The following is a 22,964-nucleotide window of genomic DNA, read 5'->3' on the forward strand; positions in this document are numbered from 1 at the left end:
ATAGTTACGAGGCATCCTTCACATGGTATTTAAACTGCTTGGGGCTTTAGAATCAGACAGACCTGGGTCCATATCCCAGCACTATCCTCTAGGCTGTGTGACCTTGGACAAGTCATGTCCCCTCCTCTGAGTCTCAGCTTCCTCCTCTGCCATGGAAGACTGTAACAGCCCCTGCTTCCTTAAGGTACTGTGATGCAGCAAAGCACATGCGCAGTGCCTGGCATGGGGTAGGGCTCACGGAAAGTGCTCTCCCGCCTTCTTCCCACTTGGCTCCTCTCCTCAGCATTTTTCTCAACGGTCCACTTGAACGTCCTTCTGACCCAGAGCTCCTTCACTGCTTCTAGAAGTCTCCCCATCAAAGCTGAGGCCAGAAGTACAAACTACATATTCTGGTGGGAAGAACCCTGGAATAGCAGTCAACAAACCAGGTTGGCTTGCTTGCCTTTGTAATGGAAGAACTGCGATATTTGTTTCAAGGCGTTAAGACCTTAGGCCATGAGCTTTCACTTTCCGGTCTTGAGCTCCTTGATGAGGCGGTTATTTTCTATATCATGACATTCTGCAACCTTATGATTTGGTGGCAAAGGCCAAGGTTAGGACTGTGCCTTCGTTGGGTTGGGAATGGAATGGGTGCTGTGGGGGTACTCCTCAGTACCCGGATGTCCTTGAGGGAGGTCGCTTGGCAGGATACATCCCAGTGGCGTGGAATGGGAATTGGAGGTGGCTCTGTAAGACTGAGGAATCAGATTGGAAAAACTGCCTAGTGGGGAGCAAACCAACCTGCTATCATGCCCTTGTTTATCCAGCTCTCTAGGGCTGCTCTGGAAGCCTGGAACTGCTGAATGGGGGGGAGTGGTTGCAAGTGGGCAGAGCCAATCCAGAGGCCTCATGCTGTCTTCCTCCTACCAAAACCTGCTCCTAGGAAAAGACCAGGGAAACCCCCTCATACTCAGTACAACAAACCATAATAGCTGAAACACCCTGTCTTTTTAAGCAGGTTTTCTTTGCAGGGGTTTAGATTTCTCCCACCGCCCCCTTCCCCATTTGTATTTTTCAATTGATGAAAACAACTTATGCAACAAGACTTTGGGACAAACCGGAGAACCAGTCTCCTGAGCAAAATGCGAAAAAGGCTTAAACAGAGGGTACTGCCAAAGGTGGCATTTCAAGCATCAGAAGGGGAAAGTCGTACCTTTCTGAAAAGCTGCAGACTTCTAAATACATCTACATATATTGAGCAGAGGAGGGCTGTGGAGATAGCTTGACCTCCATCTCTATTATGTAACAAATCTGTGTCCAAAGCTCAAGAAGGGCCAGGCACTGACTCATCTCCATTTCTCCAACTCTGGCCATTCGGGTTTGCATTCAGAGTCCCTATACTTGATGTGACTTTGGACCAGCCACCTCCCATCTCGGGGCCTCAGTTTCCCCATTTGTAAAACCAGGATTATACGCTCCCCTCCTCCCAGGACACGTCAAACCTAATCGGGAAAGATTTGATTGGGTACGATGAGAATGCAAAGTAATTGGTTAAAAGCCAGGCGAAAGGACCCATAACAGATACCTCCCTCCCGCCAAGCCAGTCTCACTCCCTTCGGACTGTTCCGGGAAGGGCGTGGACAGGCCACTGGGAGTCACGCCCCCGGAAGTGGGGCCAGCCTTAGCCGCGCCCAGCCCTGCGGCCCAAGGAAGGGACCCAAGGATGACGTCACATAACAACTAGGTATTCATCCGCCGTGAGAGAAAGTAGTCCCCAAACCATAGCGGACTCCACCACCGGTACTAAGCGCTATAAAAAATCCTACATTCTCTTAGGGCTCTAGTATACTTTTGAGGCCTCGGGGCCGCCTCCCAGCACACTGGAAGCCTGTCTTTCTCCGGGCCGGCGTAGGAAGTAGTTCCGGCCTGCACTACACCGATGGGTCCCTCCGCAACGGGGGAAAGAGGATGGCGACCTCGTCGATGCCGGAGTCGGGGAGGAACGCGGTTACGGAAGCGTCAGGTGAGCGTCGGGTAGAGTCAGGTCGCCCCACTGCACCCTTCCGTGAAGTGGGGGCACAATGCGGGGATACCCGGCAGCGAGGTACCGGGCCCGGCGGGGCTGTCCGAACAGGGCCCCGGGGTCCCAGGCCCTTTAGTTGCTCTCGGACTTGCCTGAGCGGAAACTCGGCGCCACCACAAGATGGCGTCGGGCCTGGAGCGCAGGCAGCGCCGGGGACAGCCCCGAGTCTCCAGGCCCCGGGACCGTCGCTGTCAGCCCCCTCCGCACGCGAACCAGGGGAGGGGGGGAGCAAGCTGCTGACCCAGGGGGCCTGCGGGCTGTACCACCGACCCTTCCCCCGGGGGGACTTGGGGGACCAAAGGGCTGAACCACTGAGCCTGATCGGGCCCCGTAGAGTGAACCACTCTGCTGGAATCATGGAGGGAAGGAGAAAAGGGTCAAGATTACCCGCCATTGACGACCCTCCCGGGGATGGGGAAAGAGCCCGAGACGGGGAAGCAAGGCTTCCTGGTTCTGTTTTCCCGAAGCTCCCCTCGCGGTACACTAGAAAGCCCCGCCCCGTCGGCTACTCGGTCTCTGCATCTGCGAAATGGGCGCATGGGTGCAGCTGGGTGGGCCGCGATGGCCGGGGCCGAGGAGGAGGCCCACCTGTTCCAGCCCCCGTCACCGCTTCTCGCAGAGTGAAGGCCCCAGATCCTGCGCCCTCCTGTCAGGCCTCCCCCAGAACCAATGGAAGAGAACGAGGTGGAGAGCAGTAGCGACGCAGCCCCTGGGCCTGGCCAGCCCGAAGAGCCCTCTGAGAGCGGCTTGGGTGTGGGCACCTCGGAAGCCGTGTCGGCCGACAGCAGCGACGCGGCGGCCGCCCCGGGGCCGGCGGAGGCCGACGACTCCCGCGTGGGTCAGAGCTCGGACCGCGGTAGCAGCTCTCTGGTATGGCCGGCGTTGGGGGGAGGCAGCAGCTTCCAAGGGGAAGCCAGCAAGGCTTGCTTATAACCAATATTTGTTTATGGTTTGTTGTGAGCCAGACACCGTGCCAAGCCCCTGGCTTGAATTTTCTCTTTTGGCTCTCATACCTTGTAAGGCATATATCAGTCTTTCCCACATCTCACAGAGAAAGAAACTGAGGCACAGAGCCAGGATTCAGATCTAGACTGCGGGCTGAGCTCCTGCACTACCCACTCTCCTCACTCTTAGAGATGCAGGTGAAACCTAGTTCAAGTCTTGGCTCTACCTCTGATTCACTGGGAGACCTCTTTGAGCCTGTTTTCTTCCTGTAAAACGGAGCAGAAATGCCTGCTGCTGAGAGTGCTCTGTTGCAAGCTCCTACCACACATTTTCTCGGAAGCACCTTGTAAAATAGTCTCCCGGTTCTTCCACCTCCTAGTTCTGTAATCTTGGGCAGGCAACCCAACTTTCAGCTGTCAGTTTTCTCATCTGTAGGGTGGGAAGAAGAAATATACCTTCTTCTCCTGCTGTGTAGCACTGGGAACTATGTCTAGTCACTAATGATGGGGCATGATAATGTGAGAAAAAAGAATGTATACATGTATGTGTAACTGGGTCACCTTCCTGTACAGTAGGGAAAAAATCGTACTGGGGAAATAGCAATAAAAACATTTTAAAAAAGAAATATACCTTCTTCAATAGGATTTTATTGAGGATTAAATGACTCGATACGTGCTAAACAATTAACACAGTGGTCAGTGCATGGTAAGCAGTCGCTAAGTATCAGCTATTATCGTGGTCAGTGTCTGCAAGGTGGTGATCATTTTCAGGACATTGCATTATAGAGCTACACAGCAATAGCCTTCACTTTAGGGCCCAGGGATTTTGATTCAGCAGAAATGGACCTAGCATGTGCCCAGCTGCTGCTGGGCCCTGAGGATACATCAGGAGACAAGAGAGATGTGGTCCCAGCCCTCACGGAGAGTCCGACCTGGGAACCATGATGTGATGGGGGATACAGGCCACCACGTCACTAAGGATGGAGAGGTCTTCACTTGGCCTTGGGCATTAGGGCCAGCTTCCCAGAAGAGGGACCAGCTGAATGGCATTGAGAAGGCTGAGTAGGAGTTAGCCATGATGTGATGCTAGGGAGCGTTTCAGACGGGAGATCAGCTCCACCTGGCTGTTGGGTGGAGCATGGGGGCTGTGGAGCCTTGTATCTCACCAAAGCCAGAGACCTTGGGGCTTGTAATTGGAAGGCTCTGTGACAAGAGGGCTTCTCCCACTGGTCCATGATGGGGCTCAGGGTGTGGGTGGCTCCACTCACCATGTCCTTGGGCCAAGGTGGGGGGAGGCCTGCCTTGCCCCATCCGTGGCTCCTAAACTACCTTTCTCCCTGTTTCCTGGCCCCCAGGAGGACGTATCCGAGAGCAGCTCCAGCATAGACCCGCTGCCCCATGGCTACCTCCCTGATTCATCCTCTGTTTCCCACGGGCCAGTGGCCGGGGTGACGGGTGCCCCCCCCGCCCTGGTGCACTCCAGCGCACTCCCAGACCCCAACATGCTGGTGTCCGACTGCACGGCTTCCTCCTCGGACCTGGGCTCAGCCATCGAAAAGATCATCGAGTCCACCATCGGGCCCGAGCTCATCCAGAGTGAGTCAGGCCGCAGAGGGCCAGGGTCGCCCCCCAGGGCTTTCCCTGCAGAACCAGCCGTGCAGATGTAGGCCGTTAGCCTTACCAGTCTGAGTTTGTCATGTGGGAGCAATAATCCCTTCTCAGGGCAGTAGTAAGTGACGTGAGGTTCTAACGAGGCAGCATAGTGCCTGGTGCAGCATATGCACACGGTATAGAAACAGTACTGCCTAACTTTGTACTGGCGTCTGCTCTTTTTTTTTGTTGTTGTTGTTGCTATTTCTTGGGCCGCTCCTGCGGCATATGGAGGTTCCCAGGCTAGGGGTCCAATCGGAGCTGCAGCCACCGGCCTACACCAGAGCCACAGCCACGCGGGATCTGAGCCGCATCTGCAACCTACACCACAGCTCACGGCAACGCCGGATCGTTAACCCACTGAGCAAGGGCAGGGACCGAACCCGCAACCTCATGGTTCCTAGTCGGATTCGTTAACCACTGCGCCACGACGGGAACTCCATGGCGTCTGCTCTTAACACTTTACGGGCAGTAGCTCATTAATCCTCATGGTAACCCCAAAAGGTAGGTGCCATTATCATCCTCACAGTCTAGGTGAGAAAGCCGAGGCACAGGGGACGTAAATTAATGTACCCGCTGTCATCAGCAGGTGTTGGGCCGTGACCTCAGAGAGTCCGACTCCAGAGCTGATGCTCAGGATTGACCACATTGTACCTTTTATTATTAATGATGCATGTAAGGGCCATAGCACCTGGCAAAGCCCTGGGATGGTCTGGAAAGCCGATCCTAAGAAAGTAGTGAGGGAGCCAGGCCTTGACCTTGGGGAAGTTTGAAGAGGAAAGAGGAGGATCCTCCAGGTTTAATGTTAAAGGCAGGCAGCTGTGGACTGGATACTGGGCCAGCATGTCACACCAAATGTCCCAACAGCCCTGCCCTGGACGGGAGCTAGGGAAAAGGGCACAGTCACACGGCTGGGTCAGGATGAGTGTGGCCAGTGACAGTTGTCATCAGAGGGGCATCTCCCCACATCTCTTCCCAGGCTGCATCACTGTGACCAGTGCTGAGGATAGTGGGGCCAAGACGACACAGTACCTGATCCTACAAGGGCCTGATGATGGTAAGACCCCAGGCGCTGGACCTAGGGAGCCCTACAGTGGGCGGGGCAGTGGGTGAGGACGGCTCTGCCACAGGCACACCGTGTGATCTTGGCAGCTTATCTACTGCTCTGGGCCTCAGTCTCCCCACTGTTATTCTGGTGGGGACTTGGGTTCTAGGATCCCTGGGCCTGCCTGAGGGGGCAGCTGTAGCTCATGGCCAGTTTTCCCCTCTACTTCCCTCTGATTCCTTCACCCTCACCAGGTGCCCCCATGGCATCACCGATGTCCAGTTCCACCTTGGCCCACAGCCTGGCAGCCATTGAGGCCCTGGCCGATGGGCCCACATCCACATCTACGTGCCTGGAGCCACCTGAGGAGGCTCAGGGTGGGCCCAGCTCCCCAGTGCAGCCACCCCTGGGTTCTGGCACCGAGGAGCCGGACCTGCAGAGCCTGGAGGCCATGATGGAGGTGGTGGTGGTGCAGCAGTTCAAGTGCAAGATGTGCCAGTACCGGAGCAGCACCAAGGCCACGCTGTTGCGCCACATGCGAGAACGGCACTTCCGCCCAGGTGCGTCGGTAGCAGCCTACCTGACTGCCTGCCCAGGCGGGGCCAGGGTGCCAAGAGTCAGGCATGACCAGCTTGTCCTACATGCCCCACAGCAGCAGCAGCTGGTAAGAAGGGACGTCTGCGCAAGTGGGGCCCCTCAGCCAAGACCCAGGAGGAAGAGGGCCCAGAGGAGGAAGATGACGATGACATTGTAGATGCTGGTGCCATCGATGACCTGGAGGGTAGGCTGCCGCGGCACCCAGACCTGCCACCCACACCCACATCAACAAATCCTGAGCTGTCCCTGGCCCGCAACGGGGGGCCAGGAAGGAGGAGCAGGCTCGGCTCAGCCATGAGTGCCTCCAGCGTAAGATAGAGGAGTCGGGGCTTTGAGACCTGGACGTTTGTGTGCGGCTGTACAGGCCAGGCCCTCAAAAAGAGCACATGTCTAAGAGGGTCACGTTCACATTTGGCAGAAATAGAATGCCACACCTGTACCTTTTGGTAGTCGTTTTTAAAAGTAAAAAAAGAAAAAAGTGAATTTTAAGTTCAGTTTTATGCTTTGTATACCCATTATGTCTAATATATTGTTTCAAGGAGTTCCCGCAGTGGCACAGGGGGTTAAAGATCCCGTGTTGCTACAGCTATGTCTTGGACTCAGTCCCTGGCCCGGAAACTTCCGTATGCTGTGGGTGCAGCCATAAAAGAAAAAAATATACATGTATTATTTCAATATGCAATCATTATTTTAAAAACTGGTATATTATTTTTACTTTCTCCACTAAGTTTTGGAAATCCAATGTGTATTTTATTTATTTATTTTGTTTTTTAAGGGCCGCACCCACAGCATATGGCGGCTCCCAGACTAGGGGTTGAATCGGAGCTACAGCTGCCGGCCTACACCACAGCCACAGCGACGCCAGGTGCAGGCCTCACCTTCGACCTACACCACAGCTCATGGCAACGCTGGATCCTTAACCCACTGAGTGAGGCCAGGGGTGGAACATGGATGCCAGTCAGATTCATTTCTGCTGTGCCATGAGGGGAACTCTGCCCATGTGTATTTTATAATTATGTTTCAATTTAGCCTGGGTACCTTTCAAGTGCTCAGTAGCCACACACAGCTAGTGGCTTCTGCAGTGGATACAAAGTCATACTCTGTAGACTTGAATGACTGACAGCTGTTTTCTGACAGCAGCTGTAAAGTATGTCCAGGAAGGAGCCCTTCTTTCCATTCACACAAAGGCGCCCTATGAGCTAATGGTAGGTCTTAGGAAAAGGTGCAGAGAAAGGACTGCGGGGGCTCTGAGAAGGATGCTCACTGTCAGCCAGGGGGACATCAGGAGGGCCTCCTGGGGGAAGCATCCCTGGTGGCAGCATCCCTGGTGGCTTTGACGGGAGGAGCAGGTAGGCATGGGGAAGGGGCCTCTTTCCAGGGAAGCTGGCAAAGGATCAGGGCCGAAAGGTCAGGACTGATGCTGCCCCTGCCACCCCAACAGAGGACAGCGACTACAACCCTGCTGAGGACGAGCCCCGGGGCCGGCAGCTGCGGCCCCAGCGCCCTGCTCCCAGTACTCCAAGACCCCGAAGGAGGCCTGGCCGTCCGCGGAAGCTGCCCCGCCTGGAGACCTTGGACCTCCCTGGTGGTAAGGTTTCTTGTGGGAGGGGCTGTGCGGGTGGGATCCAGAGGTGGCCTCTTTCCTTGCTTGCTGCTGTGGAGCCTGGGGACTGAGTGTGCCATGCAGAGCAGCCCATCTCAGACCCACCGCGGTGACCTGCAGGCCTCCTGTCAAGAGGAACGCCCTCCCATAGCGAGCCTGAGAGTTACGCCGTAGCAGCTTTCTGAAAAGCCTCTTCAGCCATAAGCTGTCATAGCACAGAAGTGTGAGCCTTTAGAACTGAGTAAAATAATAAGACTCTACTGAAATGAGAACAAGTCTGAGGCCTGAGACTATGACCGAGGAGCACGGACGTGGAGCCTTATAGGCCAGGGACAGGAAAGACCCACCATGGGCGTGAGTGCTGTCTCTGCCACCTGCTGTGTGACCTGGAGCTTGTTACTTTACCTCCCTTATTATGAATGGAGGTGATAGCACCTGCGCCTTAGGATTGTTGTGAGGCTTAAAGAGACACCAAAACACAGTAGCGGTTTTTCTACATGCACTTGGAGGGGGTGCGGTATATTTTTTAGTTTCTCTCTCTCTCTGTTTTTTTTTTTTTAAATGGCTGCACCAGTTGCATATGGAAGTTCCCAGGCCAGGGATTGAATCCCAGCCACAGCTGCAACCTGCGCCACAGCCCTGGCAATGTCAGATCTGAGGATTGAACCCACATCTCCCACAGTGACTCAAGTGGCTGCAGTTGGATTCCTAACCCACTGTACCAAAGCGGGATCTCCTTTTTTTTTTTAATCTTTTCTGTTACCTGATTGTTTAAGATGGAAATCATTCACCTTTTGACAACTATTCATTTAAAACTTACAATCTATTCTCTAAAAATCATTAAAGACTTTATAATATAAAACACTTACAGGGTTTTTTAATTGGAGTATAGTTGACTTTGTTCACAATAGTTGTTTTTATATATGTATAATAATGATTTTTATTTTTTTCCATTATAGCTTGTTCACGGTGTTCTGTCAGTTTTCTACTACTGTACAGCATAGTGACCCAAGGAGCTCCTTTTTTTAAAAAAAATATTTTTTCTTTGGGTTTTGCGTGTTTGTTGTTTGGAGTTCCCCAGGCCAGGGATCAGATCCAAGCCACAGCTGTGACCTATGCTGCAGCTGCAGCAACACCGGATCCTTTAACCTACTCTGCCAGCTGAGTATCGTACCTGCTTCCCAGCCCTCCATAGACACCGCCGATCCTCTTGTGCCACAGTGGAAACTCCAGTCTCCTTTTAAAAGTAACTTTTTACTGAAATATATGTGTGGAAAAGCACTCAAACCCAGAGTGCACAGCTGAGTGAATCTTTACAAGATGAACACACCTGAATAACCTGGCCCCCAATCAGGAAACAGGGAGCTCCCTGGTGGCCCAGTGAGTTAAGGATCTGGTGTTGTCACTGCTGTGGCCCAGGTTCAGTCTCTGGCCCAAGAGTTCCTTATGCTGTGGATGCAGCCAAAAGAAACAAGATGTTACCAGCATGGCCTATAGCATATCATTTTCCAATTTTTGAAACACTGTATCGAGGTGCCGTGGTGGTTTTGAGTAGGTAACCCTTTCGGGTGGTCCAGACTGCAGGGACTTCAGCGGTGTGTACCGTGATGGCTTCCCTCCCCTCCCCTCCAGCCACGTGGCCTCCCTCAGGAAAACCAGTGTTTAAGTGTCACTATTGCTCCCTAGACCTTAGGATGTTCCTTTGAAGTCCCTAGAGCAACAGTTATCTCCGTATGATAGATAGGGAAATGAGACTCAGGAGAGTGGCTTTGTTTGAGGACACATGGTAAGCTGGTGACAGAGCTCAGCCTACAAGCAGGTCTCCTGGTTGGGTGGTACCAGCTGTCTCACTGCTGCTCCACACTGTCCCGTTGGAGCTGTAGGAGCAGCCGTGTGTCCTCTAATCACAGGCTGTCTGTCTTGTCATCTGGTGTGGAGGTTGGGTCTGACGGCACTGGGGGTGGGGGTGGTGTGGCTGGCCTCGGGCACACGTGTCCACATCTGTCCTGGTGTGTCCGTGGCAGGTGTGGAAGGAGAGCCTCTAGTGAGTTCCCTGAGTGGACAGAGCCCTCCAGAGCCACAAGACCCTGAGGCGCCCAGTTCCTCGGGTCCAAGACGCCTGGTGGCCCTGAGCAAGGCCGACAGACCCCCCGTGGAGCCTGGTGTGAGCCAGTCAGATGCGGAGAACGCGGCACCCTCTGGCCAGGACGAGCCCGACGCCCCGCCCCGCCGCCGGGGTCGACCCTCCAGGCGCTTCCTGGGCAAGAAATACCGCAAGTACGGGGAGCAGAGATGAGGGCCGGGGGTGTGGGGGGTGGGCAGCCAGGCCCCCAGCCCAGCCAGACCTCTCCTCGACACCCTCTTGGCAGGTACTATTACAAGTCTCCCAAACCGCTCCTGCGGCCCTTCCTGTGCCGCATCTGTGGCTCCCGCTTCCTGTCCCATGAGGACCTGCGCTTCCACGTCAACTCTCATGAGGCCGGCGACCCCCAGCTCTTCAAGTGCCTGCAGTGCAGCTACCGCTCCCGCCGCTGGTCCTCGCTCAAGGTGCGGCAGAGGGGAGCGGAAGGCGCTGGAGGGTGGGGTAGAAGGGACTCTGGGTGGAGGAGAAGGCACCCCCGGGTGCCCTCCTGCCCCCCGTCCCTGGGCGCGTGTCTGGGCCGCAGGTGCACAGGAGAATGGGAGGTGGGCAGGCCACATACCTCATGATGCCATCACAGCTCCACATCTGGCAGATGGCAGTGAACCCGCCCTAATCTAGTTCAGTGTGTTAGCAAGTCTTCCAGGAGGTGGCAGTAACATGTCTCAAGGAAAGGGTTCCTTTTATCACCTCCCCAGGAGTGTCCTATGGGCCTGCAGCAGCCTGCATCTGTCGGTACCCAGGCCTGATAGGTGCTCTGATTTCATTCTCAAGCAGCCTGACAAGGTCGCAGGTGTCGAGAGTCTCGTTTCACTGACCGGGGGACCCTGCAGCTTGGCCTGGCCAAAGTGCGGCAGAGTTGGCCGTTGGGGGCTGTGGGGATCACCTGGGGCAGACGGCCCTGTGCTTTCTGTACATAGGACTTCCTCCCGCAGACAGGGACCCAGACCTGGAAGTCCTCTGGAACCTTGTCATCAGAGAGGGGGTCCCAGAGTGCAGTGGGGAAGGGCAGCTCTAAGGCCATAGGCAAGGCCGGGTAGGCATGAGGAGAGGTTGCATCCCAGCCCTCTGTCCACCCCCCTCCCAGGAGCACATGTTCAACCACGTGGGCAGTAAGCCCTACAAGTGTGACGAATGCAGCTACACCAGCGTCTACCGCAAGGACGTCATTCGGCACGCGGCCGTGCACAGCCGGGACCGGTCAGTGGGGGCCGGGGGGCGCTTACTGAACCTGCTCTCGGCCAGCCCTGTTTGCAGCACGTTACAGATGCGGGAAAAGCTGGGCGGTTCATCCCAGATCACTTGGCTCAGAATAAGGCAGCGGCAGGGTCTTGAGGCCCTTCATTTCGTCTCTTTCTTGCTTGGAGCTTTGTGAAATGAGGACAGTCCTTGTTGAGGTGATTAAGGGAAACTGTCCCTAAAGGGGCTCAGAAAATGATCTAAAGCTCTTCCAGGCTCCAAGGCCACACTCCATCTCTCACAGCTCTGATGGGGGGACTTAGGACAAGAAGGTGGAAGGACAGAAGTCCTTCGGGGCCTGGTGATAACTCATTGAATGATAATTAGATCTGCAGCTCCGGGAAGGAGTTAGCTTCTCAGGGGGTGCTCTGTGAGCAGAGGTCGGATACGGGGATCCATGATGGCTTTGACTTTGTGGGAAAGCCAGCTCTCCAAGATGCTTATAGGTTTTCTTTAAAAAAATTTAAAAACGAGGGGCAGTTCTGTGTCCGAATAAGATTTGTGATACCAGGTCGAACACCTGGTTCAACAGCTTTTTCCTGCAGAACTTCTCAGAGCCTTTAAAATGCAAATATATTTTTTGACTGAGAGAGTGAACTGTTCCAGACTTAGGTGACTGCAGAGCTTTTCTACGGAGCACCTCTTGGCGGTTTCCCCAGCAAAGTCTAATTGGGGAAATACTCTTAGAAGAGAAGGGCTCGCATGGGGGCTGGGACTGCGTCTGGTAGATGAGAGAAGGTCAGGGGGGGGCTTGGGAAGTGATGATCTAACTCCCCTGCCTCTTCCCCCAGGAAGAAGAGGCCAGATCCGGTGAGTCTGGGGCCCTGGCCCAGGAAGGGAGCCTGCTTAAGGCCTGCCTTTGGGGTGGGGGGCAGGGGGGCGAGGTCCCACCCTCCACCCCCATCTTCTCTCTCCACCTGACCCCTTCTGTACCTTCCCAGACCCCGAAGCTGAGCTCCTTCCCCTGTCCTGTGTGTGGCCGTGTGTACCCCATGCAGAAGAGACTCACGCAGCACATGAAGACACATAGCACAGAGAAGCCCCACATGTGCGACAAGGTGGGTGGGGTCAAGGGCAGGGGTGGGGACGAGGGTTCTGCCCAGGGGATCCCCCATCTAACTCAGCCCACCCCCCGCAGTGTGGAAAGTCCTTTAAGAAGCGTTACACCTTTAAGATGCACCTCCTCACGCACATCCAGGCTGTCGCCAATCGCAGGTACATCCCAGAGGAGGCCCCTGGGGCTGCAGCACCCCCCACTGCACCCTGTCGCTGACCTTCTCCCCTCTAAACACCTCCAGGTTCAAGTGCGAGTTCTGCGAGTTTGTTTGTGAAGACAAGAAAGCGCTGCTGAATCACCAGCTGTCCCATGTCAGCGACAAGCCCTTCAAATGCAACTTCTGCCCCTATCGCACCTTCCGAGAGGACTTCCTGCTGTCCCATGTGGCTGTCAAGCACACAGGTCAGGCCAGCCCCACCCCTCAGCATATCGTGGCCCCCAGTTGGAGGCTCAGCTCTGTCATCTTCCTCCTGCTTGGCAGCCTCAGCCCTCCTATTGCCAGGAAGTCCCCTCTGGGACTGTCATTCTCATCTCAGCTCGGATTCCAACTCTGCCAACTCTTCTCTGTGTGGCCTGGGGCCAGTCAGTTGCCCTCTCTGAGTCTTTCTTATCTATGAAAGTGGGGAATCAGAAGTGCCGACCGTGTGTGGTGGTTACAAAAGTGAGTTCTCTAGTTCTCTGGTATCTCAGTAGGTTAAGGATCAGACATTGTCACTGCTATGACTCTGGTTACAGCTGTGGCACAGGTTTGATCCCTGGCCTGGGAACTTTCTCATGCAGCAGGCATGGCCAAAAAAAATAAATGAAAGTGAGTTCCACTTGTTCCCCGATCTGTGTCTGCTGGCCGCTGGGGCTTGAGACACATCTTACCCAGGCCCTGACCTCAGCCCCATCACCTTCTGGCCCACTGAAGATGGACAGCAAAAGTCGGTTCTTTCTCCTCCTTAGTGGCTCGGCCTGTGGCAGGCACACTAGGGAAGATGGAGAAAGGGAGCAGCCACGGGCACCCTCGGCAGATTCCTGGCTACTGGGGGAAGTGATTCATAAGAGAGTGTGTGGTCATGTGACCTTGAAAATAAGCCCTCCGAGGGAGGCTGAGTGCAGAGAGTAGACACGGTTCCATTCGGCCCTGGCGCACCGGCGTGAGCAGAGTGTGTTTCCTTCAGCCTGGGGACACATCACTGGGAGTGGATCAGTTAGAGAGGTCCTTGGGGTCACGGAAGGCTTCCTGGAGGGGGCGGGCAAGCCCAAGCATCCCTACCCATGTGCCTGCAGGGGCCAAGCCCTTTGCCTGTGAGTACTGCCACTTCAGCACGCGGCACAAGAAGAATCTCCGCCTGCACGTACGGTGCCGACATGCAAGCAGCTTTGAGGAGTGGGGGCGGCGCCATCCTGAGGAGCCCCCTTCCCGCCGTCGCCCCTTCTTCTCTCTGCAGCAGATTGAGGAGCTGAAGCAGCAGCATAGTGCGGCCCCTGGACCACTGCCTAGCTCCCCAGGACCTCCTGAGGTAAGGTCAGCCAGGCAGATAGCAGACAGAAGGGGCTTGTGGGCATGGCCAGGATGCCAGCATGTTGCCACCTCTCCCAGCTCCAGCGTCCTCACTTGCACATTGGATGTAATGAAATAACCCCTGCCTTTCTGGGTTGTGGTTAAGAGTAACTGGGGTCATGGATATGCCATGCCTAAGCCTAGAGTGCAGGTGGCTTTCTAGTGCTAGTGATAGAGAACGGAAATACCAGTAGCTTGATTGTGGTATAGTTTATTATTCTCTCGTAAGAAGTCCAAAGATCAGCTGCCCGGGGCTGGCAGCTCCATGGTCAGTCATCAGAGACCAAGCTCGCCATAATTTTTTTCCCAGTCATCCAAGGCATTTGACTGCCAGCTTTGTGGTTGCCTCATGGTCCCAGTATAGCTGCAGGAGCTCCAGCCTTCCTAGCCACATCCCAGGCAAGAAGCAGGAAAGGAATGGGGAAGAGCACAAAGGATGCCTGCCATTTATCCGTCTTATCTTCCTTGTGAACTTCACCGGAAGCTCCTGTATAATCACATGGCCACACTTTACCTAGCTGCAAGGGAGGCTGAGAAATAATCTTGAGGCTGAGTACGTTGCCTGACTCTCCCCGCCCCCAAAGATGGACCATTGCAGGATGCTGGTAGGAGACAGAGAGGCTCTGGAGTCAGACGGGCTGGGGGTCAAGTCCCAGTTCCGCCACTCACTAGCTGTAGGATCCTTGACTTTCGTTCCTCTGTTACATTGAGCTGGTAAAAACCTTGAAAGGTTCTCGTGTGAAGGTGAAACAAGCCAGCAGATGTAAGATGTCTGACACAGAGGAGGTGCTTGGTACATGCACTTGAATCTGAGCTGCCCCCTGTCACACGTGGCCGTATTCCCACCCCACAGATCCCCCCAGAGACAGCACCTTTCCAATCACCCGGGAGCCCCCCGCTGCTCTGTTCTGACACCCTGGGTGGTGCCACCATCATCTACCAGCAAGGTGAGCTCCAGAGAGGGTGGGGAGCACGGGCCAGACTTTCATTGCTGGGGGCCGGAGGGTGGGGAGGCGGAGCAGTGGGTGCCAGTTTTCCAGCCCTTTCTAAGGCTCAGGTCCCACCTGACCCAGGAGCCGAGGAGTCAACGGCCATGGCCACACAGACAGCCTTGGATCTGCTGCTGAACATGAGCGCTCAGCGGGAGCTGGGCGGCACGGCCCTGCAGGTGAGCTGCCAGGACTCCTCGCGGGGCCTGGCTTCCTTTGGGGCCAGCTCTGCATTGGACGCAGAGGAGATGAGTGATGGAGGAGAGCGATGAAGCAGACGCGCCCTGCCCTCAGGGAACTCCCAGCTAGTGGGAGGCAGATCCAGAGGAGGGGGAGCCGCTGTGCAGGGAGGCCAGGAAGGGCGGGGCATCTCCCGCTTTGCTCTCCGGAGTCACCAGTGACCCCACCATGCTGAGCAGGAAGCACCTCCCCGTGGCTTCCAGGACCCCGTTCTTGCTCAGTTTTCGTCTAAGCTCCGTGGCCACCCTGTGCCTGTGGGTCTGAACTGGCTTTTGGTCTAGCCCGGCACCCTCCTCCTGTCCACCCTCTGCAGCCCAAAGGCGCCCAAGGCCTCCCCAGCCCAGACCTCTCATGTGTTCTGTGCACCTCCGGCGCAGCACATCCACCCCCAAGTCCTCATCTTAACTTCACCCTCCCCTACACACTGCCGCACTGCCCTGAGGCCAGAGGCTCATTAGCACCTCCTGTCTCCCAGCCTCTTGAAAAAATGTAGGCTGTGGTTTGAGATGATACATTCCAGGACCTTGGAACAGGGATGTGCTGCCAGGGGCAGGGCTCTGTGGAGGAGGAAGCCCGCTGTCGGACCTAGAATTCTTCATAGGTTTAGTTTGTGGGGTTTGGGAGAATACAGAAGTTTTAGATAGTTAAATAAATTGGTCCTTTATAGTTTTTGCCTATGATATCATCCTTAGAAAGGCCGCCTTCAGCTCAAGATGATATAAACATTCTTTTGTATTTTCTTCTTAGAGTTTCATTTTTTTACACTTAAATCTTTTTTTTTGTCTTTTGGCCATTTCTTGGGCCACTCCCGTGGCATATGGAGGTTCCCAGGCTAGGGGTCTAATCGGAGCTGTAGCTGCCAGCCTACGCCAGGGCCACAACAGGTCGGGATCCAAGCTCCATCTGCAACCTACACCACAGCTCACGGCAATGCCGGATCCTTAACCCACTGAGCAAGGGCAGGGATCAAACCCGCAACCTCATGGTGCCTAGTCAGATGCGTTAACCACTGCGCCACGACGGGAACTCCATTACACTTAAATCTTTATTCCACTTGGAATTTACTTTTGGTGGATGCAGAAAGGTAGGGGACTAACCTTATTTATTTTTTCCAAAAATCTTCCAGTGCAGTAGGTCAGGTCCTTTAACTTGGCCCCGTGGTTGGAAATATCCCCTTTGTCGTGTGCTGGATTCCCACAGGCACAGCAGTCTTCTGCTTCTGTCTCCGTTGTAAAGCATGTGCTCGTGAAACTTGAACATTGAGAAATGTTCTCTTCAGGGAGTGGCTCAGCAGGTTACAAATCCAACTAGTATCCATGAGGATGCAGGTTCGACCCCTGGCTTCCCTCAGCGGGTTGAGGGTCCAGCATTGCCATGAGCTGTGGTGTAGGTTGGCGGCTGCAGCTCCGATTCAGCCCCTAGCCTGGAACCTCCATGTGCTGCAGGTGCTGCCCTAAAAAGCAGAAAAAGAAAAAAAATATTCTCTTCAGAAGGTGCAGGTGCAGGTCCTCAGTGCTCCTCCCACCCCTCAGTTTTCGTCTTAGCTCCGTGGCCACCCTGTGCCTGTGGGTCTGAACTGGCTTTTGGTCTAGCCCGGCACCCTCCTCCTGTCCACCCTCTGCAGCCCAAAGTGCGCCCAGGCCCGCACTGCCCCTGTGTCGTTCCGCCGTAGGGGTTCCAAAGCTTGTTTGATCAGTCCTTGGATGAGTCGGTGGTCTCCAGTTTTTCATTAACTCATGGAGGTGCTTGTAAACACATTTTTTAGTCTTAAAAAAAAAACAAAACAAAACAGGAGTTCCCGTCGTGGCGCAGTGGTTAACGAATCCGACTAGAAACCATGAGGTTGCAGGTTCGGTCCCTGCCCTTGCTCAGTGGGTTAAGGATCCGGCGTTGCCGTGAGCTGTGGTGTAGGTTGCAGACGCGGCTCGGATCCCGCGTTGCTGTGGCTCTGGCGTAGGCCGGTGGCTGCAGCTCCGATTGGACCCCTAGCCTGGGAATCTCCATATGCCGCGGGAGCGGCCCAAGAAATAGCAAAAAGACAAAAAAACAAAACAAAACCTCCTGGGAGTAGAATCCATGGGGGTCCTAAGGTATGAAGCGTCTTCAAAGACAGGCCAGTTACATGGGCGCCACTAGAGTGCGCGTCCCCACCGCCTCGCTGAACCGCTTCCGTGTCATGAGGTACACGAGGTATACACCATGGCTCCAGGTACAGTTCTGTGATCCTAAGTGAGATCGAACCTCTTCCTGTATGTTGATAGACCGTTTTATTTCTCCTCTGACTTACCTGTTTGTGTCTGTATTTATTTTTCTATTAAATTATTAGTCTTTTTATTATCATCACTTTGTAAAGGCTCTTTGTATATGTGGGAGGTTCACCTTTAATCTGTGATATGAATTGTTTTTGTTTTGTTCTTGGGTTTTTTTTGTCTTTTTGCCTTTTCTAGGGCCACTCCTGCAGCATATGGAGGTTCCCAGGCTAGGGGTCTAATCAGACCTGTTGCTCCCAGCCTACAGCCACAGCAACGCGGGATCTGAGCCACATCTGCGACCTACACCACAGCTCACGGCAACGCTGGATCCTCAACCCACTGAGCAAGGCCAGGGATTGAACCCAAAACCTCAGGTTCCTAGTCGGATTTGTTAACCACTGAGCCACGACGGGAACTCCTGTGATACGAATTGTAAATACCATTCCCTGCCAGTTTGTTTTCTGATCTCCTTTTATGGTTCGTGTTGCTGTAGGTTTTAGCACCTTCCTTTGTTTTAAGAAAATCTTCCATACCCAAGGGTTATAAAAATATCTACAGTTTCTTTTAATATATCTCCAGGGGTTTTTTTTTATTACATTTTAGCCTTTAATTCGTTTGAAGCAGACTTGGGGGTAAGATGTGAGATAGAGCTCTGGCTTTATTTTTTTTTTTTCCTTAAATTATTTGCCACTTATTCCTCTATCTCAGGATTTCTTAACCTTGGCTTTGGGCTGGATAGTTCCTCATTGTGGGGGGCTGTCCTGCTCATCGTGGGACGTTTGGCAGCATCTCTGGCTTCTACCCCCTGGGTGCCCGAGGCATATGCCCCCCACCCCCAATTGTGATGATCAAAAATGTCTCCAGCAACTACCCGGTGCCCCTGGGAGCACTAGGCTGTTCTTTTTAAATCTCTTTCCAGTTGCCGGGAATGCCCAATGGCGGTTGTGCAAATGAGTGGCAGTGGCACAGAGTCCAGCCAGAGTCTGGGTGAGCTTTGAGGCCCTGAGATAGGAAAGGGCCTTGAATGCAAGTTCCTTTGCCACAAACCATGCTTAGAATGCCTACTGGTGCCGTTGCAGGTGGCTGTGGTGAAGTCGGAGGACGTGGAAGCAGAGTTGGCAGCCCCTGTCGGGCAGCCCTCCCCAGCAGGTGCCACTCCCCAAGTGGTAACTCTCCACATGGCAGAGCCGGGGGGTAGCGCAGCCGCTGAGAGCCAGCTGGGCCCCCCTGACCTGCGGCAGATCACCCTGGCACCCGGGCCATTTGGCGGGGCTGGCTACAGTGTCATCACAGCACCCACCATGGAGGAGGGTTCATCAGCTCCTGGAACACCTTACAGGTGAGACCTACTACCTGCAAGACCCCCTTTAGCCATTTATAGGTATGCTGTGGGTGGGGGCGGTGTCAGATGAGGACCCCACCCACCCAAGCCTGGGGGCAGGAGGTCAAACTAATACATGGGCTGTCAGGGAGTCACATCCCTCCCAGGAGATCTTGGCCATTAAAGATGTCCCAGCCACTTGTCGTTCATGAATTCAACCTGAACCATTCCTGTTTGCCTTGCTTTACAAATGAGGAGGCAAGTTAAGTAACTCGCCAAAGGTCAGACATGAGGTAGATCTGACCCTGTTCCTGTGGTTCCAGAGCCCACATGCTCTTTGTCCTGGATGATACCTGAGGTGGTGTTCAGTTCTGGCCTGTGGAACGAGCTCCAGTTCCTTAGTGACATTGGAGGCCCTGCAGCTGTACTTGGCTTCCTCCACACTGAGCGAGTTTGGGGCAAAAATGTTTGTTTTCCATGTTCATCGACCCCTGGGCAGCCTGAGGAAGCCCTGAATCCAAAGAGCAAACTGTCCAGCTGGGTGGGAGCCAGGTCCCTGGGCCAGCCCTGGCGGCCCTCTACCCCTGGACCCTGGACCGTGGGTCCTGGCAGCCCTGCCTCTCCTCCTGTCCCGCTTGGCCAGATTTGGGCTGGAGTCCTGGAGCCCTTCGCCTTGTTGCTGCACCCCACCCCTGCCAGGCCCATCGAGGAGCAGGGGGTGACAGCTTTGGAGCTGGACAGGTGGTCAGCATTTATGGAAGAGGCAGTGGAGGTTTGGCTGGTAAAGGGCATAGCCAGGATTCAAATCGGGGACCATTCTGGCACAGTCACTCCTCAGTGGATGACGTCCTTGGGAAAGGGCACTCCTGTGGCCCTCCATCCTCTCGGGGATGCTGCCCTACCCCTCCCCTCCTCTGTCCACAGCGAGGAGCCCCCAGGGGAGGCAGCCCAGGCCGTGGTGGTGAATGACACCCTGAAAGAAGCTGGCACCCACTTCATTATGGCAGCGGACGGGACCCAGCTGCACCACATCGAGGTGAGGCTCAGGTCCACTCCCACCGCACTCCCCTCCCTCCCCCCCCACCTCCTGGGCGCCTCATGTACCCTGATCTCTCTACAGCTGACTGCAGATGGTTCCATCTCCTTCCCAAGCCCAGATGCCCTGGCCTCTGGAGCCAAGTGGCCCCTGCTGCAGTGTGGGGGGCTGCCCAGAGACAGCGGTCCTGAGCCCCCATCTCCAGCCAGGACCCACGGGGTAGGGGACCCGCAGGGCTCCGCCTCCCCCCCTCCTGCAGCCAGCAAAGCCCTGGGCCTCGTGGCGCCCTCCTCGCCACCATCTTCAGCCACGGCGTCGTCAAAGAAGTTTTCCTGCAAGATCTGTGCCGAGGCCTTCCCTGGCCGTGCTGAGATGGAGAGTCACAAGCGGGCCCACGCGGGGCCCAGTGCCTTCAAGTGCCCCGACTGCTCCTTCAGTGCTCGCCAGTGGCCCGAGGTCCGGGTAGGTGCTCCCCGACATCCCAAGTATTAGTTTGACCTCCTGCTTCCAGACCTTTTGCTGTGCACCCCCACCCCCAGAGCCAGGCCTTCCAGCTCCCCGCTGGGGTCAGAGATAACTCAGCAAGGTCCAGCCCTCAAGGGGCCCAGCCCAGTGAGGAAACAAACCAGGTGACATGGATACACCTGACAGTGTCCCCAGGGTGAACTGAGACCGCCCGGCAGAGCACAGACGGGGAAAGAGTCACTTGGGCCTGGGGTGCAGAGGGGGACGGCACAGAGGTGGCGGCTGAGCTGGGCCTGCAGCAGAGCACAGAGGGGTGGTGGCTCGAGGCAGCTAGGGACATGAGGCTGCCAGGACACTGATGGCACAGCGGCCATCAGTGGGGATTACTGTCCTCAGATCCAACCACGTGCCAAATGGGCAGGGCAGCTGTGGGGTGGGGGGGTGGGGCCTCCCTTCAGAGGCCCCCTTGGCTGAGCAGGGACAGGGATTTCCCTGGGGGCCTTACGACAGCCCATGGCTTTTCCCTCTCAACGCCCAGCAGCTCCAGACCTTATGGCTGAGGTCAGGGGTCCCAGTGGTTCTATGTGGGGACGGTCTGAGCCACCACGGCCCTGACTCTGCCCCTTTGCAGGCCCACATGGCACAGCACTCGAGCCTGAGGCCCCACCAGTGCACCCAGTGCAGCTTTGCCTCCAAGAACAAGAAGGACCTGCGGCGGCACATGCTGACCCACACTAACGAGAAGCCCTTCGCCTGCCACCTCTGCGGGCAGCGGTGAGGCCAGTGCGGTGGGCAGGGGCTGCTGGGCAAGCGGGATAGGGCTGCCCCGAGCCTTCTTCCTCCCCCACTCAGTTTCAACCGCAACGGGCACCTCAAGTTCCACATCCAGCGGCTGCACAGTCCTGATGGCAGGAAGGCGGCGACCCCGAGCGCACGGGCCCCGGCCCGGACCCCCACCCAGACCATCATCCTCAACAGCGATGACGAGACACTGGCCACGTTGCACAGTGAGCAGCCCCTGGGGCCCCAGGGTGGACTGGGACTCGAGCCACTGCCCTGGACAGCGCTCTCGGGCAGGGCAGACTCGAGCCACTGCCCCTGTGGCCATCCTCCCATCTCTTCCCAGCTGCGCTGCAGTCCAGTCACGGGGTCCTGGGCCCAGAGCGGCTGCAACAGGCACTGGGCCAGGAACACATCATCGTGGCCCAGGAACAGACAGTGACCAATCAGGTGAGAGCCTGAGTCGGGGGCCCTGCTGGCAGGTCACGGGCAGCGGTGGGGGTGCGGAGAGATCTTAAGCTAGAGCTGGCTGGGCCCTGGCAGGAAGAAGCCACCTACATCCAGGAGATCACGACAGCAGACGGTCAGACGGTGCAGCACCTAGTGACAGCCGATAACCAGGTAAGCAGCTGCTGCCCACCTCAGCGGAACACCTGGCCTTCTCCTCTAGGGAGGGTCAGTTCTTTCCAGACCACCCCTGTGCAGGTCCATGCTTGCGGCTGCCCTTGCTGATGGGAGGTGTCCCCCCACCTTCCTTGCTGAGCTCCTGGTGAGCAGGGCCCTGGCACCTGCCTCTTCTCCCCCGCCCCCAGGTCCAGTACATCATCTCCCAGGACGGAGTCCAGCACCTGCTCCCCCAGGAATACGTTGTGGTCCCAGAAGGCCATCACATCCAGGTAGGTCGGGCCTCGGCCGAGGGTAGGGAGTGAAGGGAGAGGGCGTTTCGCCTCCTTCCAGGACCATGGGCTTGGCTTCCTCTCTCCAGGTACAGGAAGGCCAGATCACACACATCCAGTATGAACAAGGGGGCTCGTTCCTTCAGGAGTCCCAGGTAAGGCCCTTGGGGAGCCCGGTGCAGCAGGGGCAAGGACAGGGGTCCTGTCAGACCATGTCTCATTGGCGTCTCCCATCCAGATCCAGTATGTGCCTGTGTCCCCGGGCCAACAGCTCGTCACACAGGCCCAGCTTGAGGCTGCAGCCCACTCAGCTGTCACAGGTATGGGGCTGGACCCTGAGGGTCTCGGGGGCTGGAGGCCAGGCCTAACACCTGGGCCTCGGGCTCACCATCCTTTCCCTCCCCTGGCAGCGGTGGCCGATGCTGCCATGGCCCAAGCCCAAGGCCTGTTTGGCACAGAGGAGGCAGTGCCTGAACACATCCAACAGCTGCAGCACCAGGGCATCGAGTACGACGTCATCACCCTGACCGATGACTGAGCCCCAGGGGCCCTGACGCAGAACACGGATTGGAGGGCCAGCCCTGCTGGGGGTGGGGGACCCCTGCGAGCTCCCTGCCTGCGCCACGTGGGGTCTCCAGATAGCTGAGCAGCCAGCATCCTATCACTCCTGGGGAGCCAGACCTGTGCTGCTGGGGTTAGGGGACAGCCAAGGGGCCCAGCCAGGACATGCTGGGTGTCCCAGCCTGCAGGCAGGCTTTGGGAAAGAAATTTATTTTTGTTTGGATGGACCCACTGGTCCCTCATCAATAAAGGGGCCGGAGTCCAGCCCTGCACAGCTCACTTTGTCCACATGCTGCTACAGCCTGAACCGGTCAAGGACACGGGAAGCAGAAGGAGCCTGTTACAGCCCACGAGGGTGGGAGTGAGGTGGAGGCTGCCCAGGAACAGTGCATCTTGCTCTGCCTCTGTAAGTACAGGGCCCCGGAGCAGGGCAGACCCCTGGGGCAGAGGCCTGATGCTGGGAGAGCTGGCCAAGCTGTGAGAGCCCCACTGGGCACCTGCAGACCCTGCTTCCTCCCCAGCCCCATGCCTAGAGCTG

The 22,964-nt window shown here is 56.0% G+C and overlaps 1 protein-coding gene across 2 annotated transcripts; it reads left to right on the top strand.

Annotated features, from left to right (window-relative positions):
• The first annotated feature begins 1,910 nt into the window (after positions 1 to 1,910).
• On the top strand, positions 1,911 to 22,705 carry ZNF335 (zinc finger protein 335). 2 transcript variants are annotated; one of them, XM_047770978.1, is made up of 28 exons: positions 1,911 to 2,002; positions 2,682 to 2,932; positions 4,362 to 4,602; positions 5,636 to 5,713; positions 5,956 to 6,261; positions 6,354 to 6,482; positions 7,740 to 7,886; positions 9,926 to 10,178; positions 10,271 to 10,448; positions 11,129 to 11,241; positions 12,072 to 12,090; positions 12,222 to 12,338; positions 12,419 to 12,495; positions 12,579 to 12,739; positions 13,613 to 13,845; positions 14,740 to 14,833; positions 14,960 to 15,054; positions 18,447 to 18,706; positions 19,613 to 19,724; positions 19,809 to 20,186; positions 20,821 to 20,963; positions 21,042 to 21,196; positions 21,316 to 21,419; positions 21,513 to 21,590; positions 21,782 to 21,865; positions 21,955 to 22,020; positions 22,104 to 22,185; positions 22,276 to 22,705. In XM_047770978.1, exons 2-28 carry the CDS (start codon positions 2,732 to 2,734, stop codon positions 22,401 to 22,403), a joined length of 4,032 nt encoding a protein of 1,343 aa, XP_047626934.1. In that variant the 5' UTR covers positions 1,911 to 2,002; positions 2,682 to 2,731; the 3' UTR covers positions 22,404 to 22,705. The 2 variants fall into 2 exon arrangements, with proteins under 2 accessions (XP_047626934.1, XP_047626935.1); XM_047770979.1 differs by lacking the exon at positions 1,911 to 2,002 and having other exon boundaries at positions 2,074 to 2,932; positions 6,357 to 6,482.
• Positions 22,706 to 22,964: the final 259 nt, after the last annotated feature.

This window comes from Phacochoerus africanus, chromosome 3 (genome assembly GCF_016906955.1).
Source record: "Phacochoerus africanus isolate WHEZ1 chromosome 3, ROS_Pafr_v1, whole genome shotgun sequence".
In the NCBI taxonomy this organism is placed as follows: domain Eukaryota; kingdom Metazoa; phylum Chordata; class Mammalia; order Artiodactyla; family Suidae; genus Phacochoerus; species Phacochoerus africanus.